The 5,228-nt window shown below is 47.9% G+C and overlaps 1 protein-coding gene across 1 annotated transcript; it reads right to left on the bottom strand.

The window, feature by feature from the left end:
- Positions 1-2,460: 2,460 nt before the first annotated feature.
- Sox2 (SRY (sex determining region Y)-box 2) lies at positions 2,461-4,653 on the bottom strand. Its single transcript, XM_005383075.2, has one exon. The coding sequence runs from the start codon at positions 4,561-4,563 to the stop codon at positions 3,607-3,609; it is 957 nt and encodes a 318-aa protein (XP_005383132.1). The 5' UTR covers positions 4,564-4,653; the 3' UTR covers positions 2,461-3,606.
- Between the last annotated feature and the right edge of the window lie 575 nt (positions 4,654-5,228).

Raw genomic sequence — 5,228 nt, 5'->3', positions numbered from 1 at the left:
AGACTCTAAATAATCTCCTTCTTTCTCACATTTCTATTCTGTGGATAAGGTCAATGAAACATTTAAATTCACCCCTTTGGACTGAAAATTAAGTATTTTCACCAAGCAGAATAATATCCTGAGGAAAGGAAGAGACAAGAACTATCCTCAGCACCCAGAGAAAACATCTCTGGGCAAGTTTATAGGATCACACCTTTCTTTGCAAGACACATTATTAAAATATTATATGCCCAGTATTAATCTAGCCACGAGATTGTACATGGAGAACCATTTAATTCCACCCAGTGATACAGTGGGATGTGTATCATTTCCTTCAGAAGCAGTTTATCCAAAGCATTTATACTTGCAAACAAACAAAAAATTTTGGCTCTATTTTTCAACTGTGGTTTGCAGACGGGGAGATGGGAAGAGGAATGGGACCCCTGGACACTGACCGTCATTGAAAGCCAGTTCAACTTCCCAAAATATCGTGCTTTTTCCCCCTTGCAAAATATTTGAAACTGCACATTTCGCCGAAACATTGCTTTTTAGTCTGACCCTGTGGACTTTTTTTTTTTTTAAAGTGGAAGTTAATATAGTGCATTTATTCTATGTATTTTTAAAATATACTGTATGTTTATTTTTCAAATACATACATCCTATGTCGTTGATTGGCTCAAATTCCGGGAATATCCTCCCCACTCCCCCAGTGTGGCCATTTGGATCTTTATTCAAAGTTTCTTTTATTCGTATGTGTGAGCAAGAACTGCCGAATGTGCTCATTACCACGTGAATAATCCGTATGTGCATTACAATGGCTGGCCGAGCTGGGGGAAATTCTTTTAGAGTCCCTGCATTAATTAGGGGGGAAAATGCCTTGCTCAGAATTGGGAACTGGAATCCCTTCCCCTTCCCAGTACTACAGTACCCTCAAAGAGAGGATAAAGTAAATAAAAACCAACACACGCTGAAAACGGAGCAATCTAGAATAAATAAAAAATACAGATAGTGAGATATTCACTAGTTCGTCACAGAACCAACACCAGCAACGCTTCGAGAAGACCTTCCTGAGACGAGAGGATGTAAACCAACGGGATGAGCTCACTTAGTGGCTGCCGGGGGTACTTTACTCAAGGGTGGAAAAGCGCTGCCGGGTTCCAACTTCTCCAAAGTTGTAGCACGTTGACGCGGCAAACTCTTGAAAGTGTGGGAAGCAATCATGCACTTAAGAATGCCCTACTACGCTTCCTGGTCCTCCCTGGGCGGAGGAGGATGAGGGACAGAAGTTGTAAGGAAAAAAAAAGAAGCGGAAAGTCCCCGACTTGGTCACAGTTTCTCGGGCTGCGTCAAAGCGTGGGTTGGTTGTGATACAGAGGCATCGCTAATTCAAAGACCATGGCGATTTCCCCAACTTTTCCGCTCCCACCGAGGACAACTAAAGCCTTTCTTTACCTTTCCTAGGGCAAAAGAAAACAACAAATCCAATCTTGTTTCCCCACCCCGCCCCTCCCCCCACCTCTCTACTACTGTAGTAAAAGAGTTAACAGATCAAAAGCATAATCATCTCCAAATGTGATTAGACTGGACAAAGTAAAATATCTACCTCAGAGTTGTTTTCTTCTTAATATGGATGTTGCCTGGCTTCTCTTTTGCTTGTTATCAGCTGCAGAGATTATCCGATTTGGGGCGACAGGCTTGGACCCGCGCTGCCAATTTAAGAAATGGGATTCGGGAGGAGGAAGAAAAAAAAAAAAAAAAAAAAAGAAAATAAATAATAATAAAAAAAACTATATCCATGATAAGTCAGGGAATTTTGCAAGACGGTCTTTGCTTTCCCTTGCCCCTAAACAGGAAAATGTAGAGAAAGTTTACGAAGTCAAGGAACAAAGAAAGCAAACCACTTGTTTCCTTTCGGACAATAATAGCAGGGCCAGAGTAATCCAAACACCCACCCAGCAGATAGCACTTCGCACGTCTACGTTACAATTATTCCGATACGAGAAGCATCATTTTCCCCTATGTCCACGTTTCAAAGGGCCATTGTGCCGCGAAGAAAATGAAAACAAAACCAGCCAACCTGGTTCTGCTTTGGCTCAATCCCTGCTCTGCTAAGCTTCCTATGAAAAATTTCAGAATTGATTTCTTTCTGGCAACAAGTGGTACAAATCAGCTTTTCTGCACAAGTCCCACATCATGCTTATTCATGCTGCCTAGGAAAGGAGGGGGTGGATTTACAATATATGTCTCTAGTTTCTATTTTAGAAATGACATAAGCATTTCAGTTTTCCCAAGTACTGATTAATCATCCAGCCAGCTATCTCTCTCTCTCACTTTTTTGTAGTTAACATCAGCACATGTTGCTGGACTGGTAATACTAAGGTTTTTTTTTGTATTTTGCTTTCATGGCTGAACACAATATTATAATTCCCAGAAGTTATGTCTACTCAGTGTTATCTAAATAAATGAAAGACTCAACCATAATTTCAGTGTCCATATTTCAAAAATTTATTTATCTCAAACTGTGCATAATGGCGTAAAAACTTAAGTTGAAAATGTACCTGTTATAAGGATGGTATTAGTTCAAATATATACATGGGTTCTCGGCAGACTGATTCAAGTAACACAGAGCCGAAATCTTTTAAAATACAACTACGGAAAATAAAGGGGGGGGGGAACCTTAAAATATCACAATAAATTTACAGAAATATTACAAACCATAAGAAAATATTTCAAACACAGTAATTGCATGTTGCTTTTTTTAAAAATCTGAACAAAATGGAAAGGTGGGATCGAACAAAAGCTATTATAAATTACCAATGATGTCAACCTGCATGGCCATTTTTTTTTTTTTTTGCTTTTAACAGTAAGTTAAAAATTTTAGTACAATCTAAAACTTTTGCCCTTTTAAACAAGACCACGGAGATGGTTTTGCCAGTACTTATGCTAATTTCTTTCCTTTTGTACAATTTTTAAACAATTAAAATGTCCAAATCTGAATAATTTCCTTCCCTCCACGTTTGCAACTGTTCTAAATTTCAGCTGCAGAATGAAAACCCAGCAAGAAGCTGCTCCTTGAAAAATATTGGCAAATTCTCAGCTTATAAACAATGGACATTTTGATTGCCAGGTTTGTCTCGATAAATACTGTACAAAAGTTGCTTGCAAATATTAAAACATTTTTTTCGTCGCTTGGAGACTAGCTCTAAATATTTATTGGTAAAGACTTTTGCAAACTTCCTGCAAAGCGCCTACCATACCACTAGAACTTTTAAAAAGTTTTGCGTAGCTGTCTCTCCTTCAGATCTATACAAGGTCCAAATCCCCTGCCCCCCCCACCCGCCCCCGGGTTTTCTCTGTACAAAAATAGTCCCCCCAAAAAGAAGTCCCGGATCTCCCATAAAAGTTTTCTCGTCGGCATCGCCGGTTCTGCGCGAGTTTGGATGGGATCGGCGCCCTCTCTCCACAGCCGTCATCTGCTGTGGGTGATGCGACTGCTTTTTCTTTTTCTTCGGAGAGCGCCAGGTTTTTTCCTCCGTGCCGTTTCTGCCTCCCCTCGTTCGCACCCCTCCCATTTCCCTCGTTTTTTCCTTTGAAAATCTCCCCCCGCAGTTCGCTGTCCGGCCCGCCTCACATGTGCGAGAGGGGCAGTGTGCCGTTGATGGCCGTGCCGGGCACCGGGCCGCTCTGGTAGTGCTGGGACATGTGCAGTCTGCTGGGCGCGGCGGGCTCCGGCACCTCGGCGCCGGGGAGGTACATGCTGATCATGTCCCGGAGGTCCCCGGCCTGGCAGGGCGCCCTGGAATGGGAGGAAGAGGTAACCACGGGGGGGCTGGAGCTGGCCTCGGACTTGACCACCGAGCCCATGGAGCCGAGCGCCATGCCGGGGGTGCCCTGCTGCGAGTAGGACATGCTGTAGGTGGGCGAGCCGTTCATGTAGGTCTGCGAGCTTGTCATGGAGTTGTACTGCAGCGCGCTCACGTCGTAGCGGTGCATGGGCTGCATCTGCGCGGCGCCGTGCGCGTTGAGGCCCGGGTGCTGCGGGTAGCCCAGCTGGTCCTGCATCATGCTGTAGCTGCCATTGCTCCAGCCGTTCATGTGCGCGTAGCTGTCCATGCGCTGGTTCACGCCCGCGCCCAGGCCGGCGCCCACCCCGACCCCGCTCGCCATGCTGTTGCCGCCGGGGGCCAGCAGCCCGCCGGGCAGCGTGTACTTATCCTTCTTCATGAGCGTCTTGGTTTTCCGCCGCGGCCGGTATTTATAATCCGGGTGCTCCTTCATGTGCAGCGCGCGCAGCCGCTTGGCCTCGTCGATGAACGGCCGCTTCTCCGTCTCGGACAAAAGTTTCCACTCGGCGCCCAGGCGCTTGCTGATCTCCGAGTTGTGCATCTTGGGGTTCTCCTGGGCCATCTTGCGCCGCTGCCCGCGGGACCACACCATGAAGGCGTTCATGGGCCGCTTCACGCGGTCCGGGCTGTTCTTCTGGTTGCCGCCCGCGGCCGCCGCGGTGGGGTTGCCGCCGCCGCCGCCCCCCGAAGTCTGCTGCGGGCCCGGCGGCTTGAGCTCCGTCTCCATCATGTTGTACATGGGGCGCCGCGCGCAGCCCCCGGCGGCCGCAGACCCTCGGCCCGGCCGGGACTTGGGGGCCCCGGGACTTGGGGGCCCCGCGGGCGGGGAGGGGCGAGGAGGAGGGGAGGCGGGCGGGGGCGCCGGGAGCGCAGGGCTCCGCGAGAGGAGCAGGCGAGGAGCAATTTGGGGGAGAAGAGAAGCGAGAGAGAGCGAGAGAAGCAAACTGGAATCAGGATAAAAAAAAAAAAAAACAAAAAAAACCTAAAAAAAAAAAAAAACCACAGCCAGGCGCTTCCCTCCTCCTCCGGCCGATCCCGCCGCAGCCGATGATTGTTATTATGATTTTTTGGAAAGGCTTAAGCCTGGGGCTCAAACTTCTCTCCCTTTTTCTTTCTCTCTCCTCTTCTTTCTCTCCCAGTCCTAGTCTTAAAGAGGCAGCAAACTACTTTCCCCCTTTTGCAAACACTCTCTTCTCTGCCTTGACAACTCCTGATACTTTTTTGAACAAGTTAATAGACAACCATCCATGTGACGGGGGCTGTCAGGGAATAAATGGGTTTCTCGCGACCAATCAGCGCGCGCCGGCTCCTCCACTCCGGCCCAGCCTCGCCGCCGGGTTTTGCATGAAAGGGGGCGGGGCCTGCCGCGCCGCCGGGCCGCGCGGGGGAGGGGGAGGGGGAGCG

Source organism: Chinchilla lanigera, unplaced genomic scaffold (genome assembly GCF_000276665.1).
Source record: "Chinchilla lanigera isolate Chin_1 unplaced genomic scaffold, ChiLan1.0 scaffold00019, whole genome shotgun sequence".
NCBI classification, from domain to species: domain Eukaryota; kingdom Metazoa; phylum Chordata; class Mammalia; order Rodentia; family Chinchillidae; genus Chinchilla; species Chinchilla lanigera.
Note: the sequence above shows the minus strand (reverse complement) of the source record. Positions and strands in the feature narration are given on the sequence as shown.

What these genes read in the sequence shown, in the direction of transcription:
- Sox2 (XM_005383075.2), bottom strand. Translation starts at nt 4,563, where the DNA reads ATGTACAACATGATGGAGACGGAGCTCAAGCCGCCGGGCCCGCAGCAG.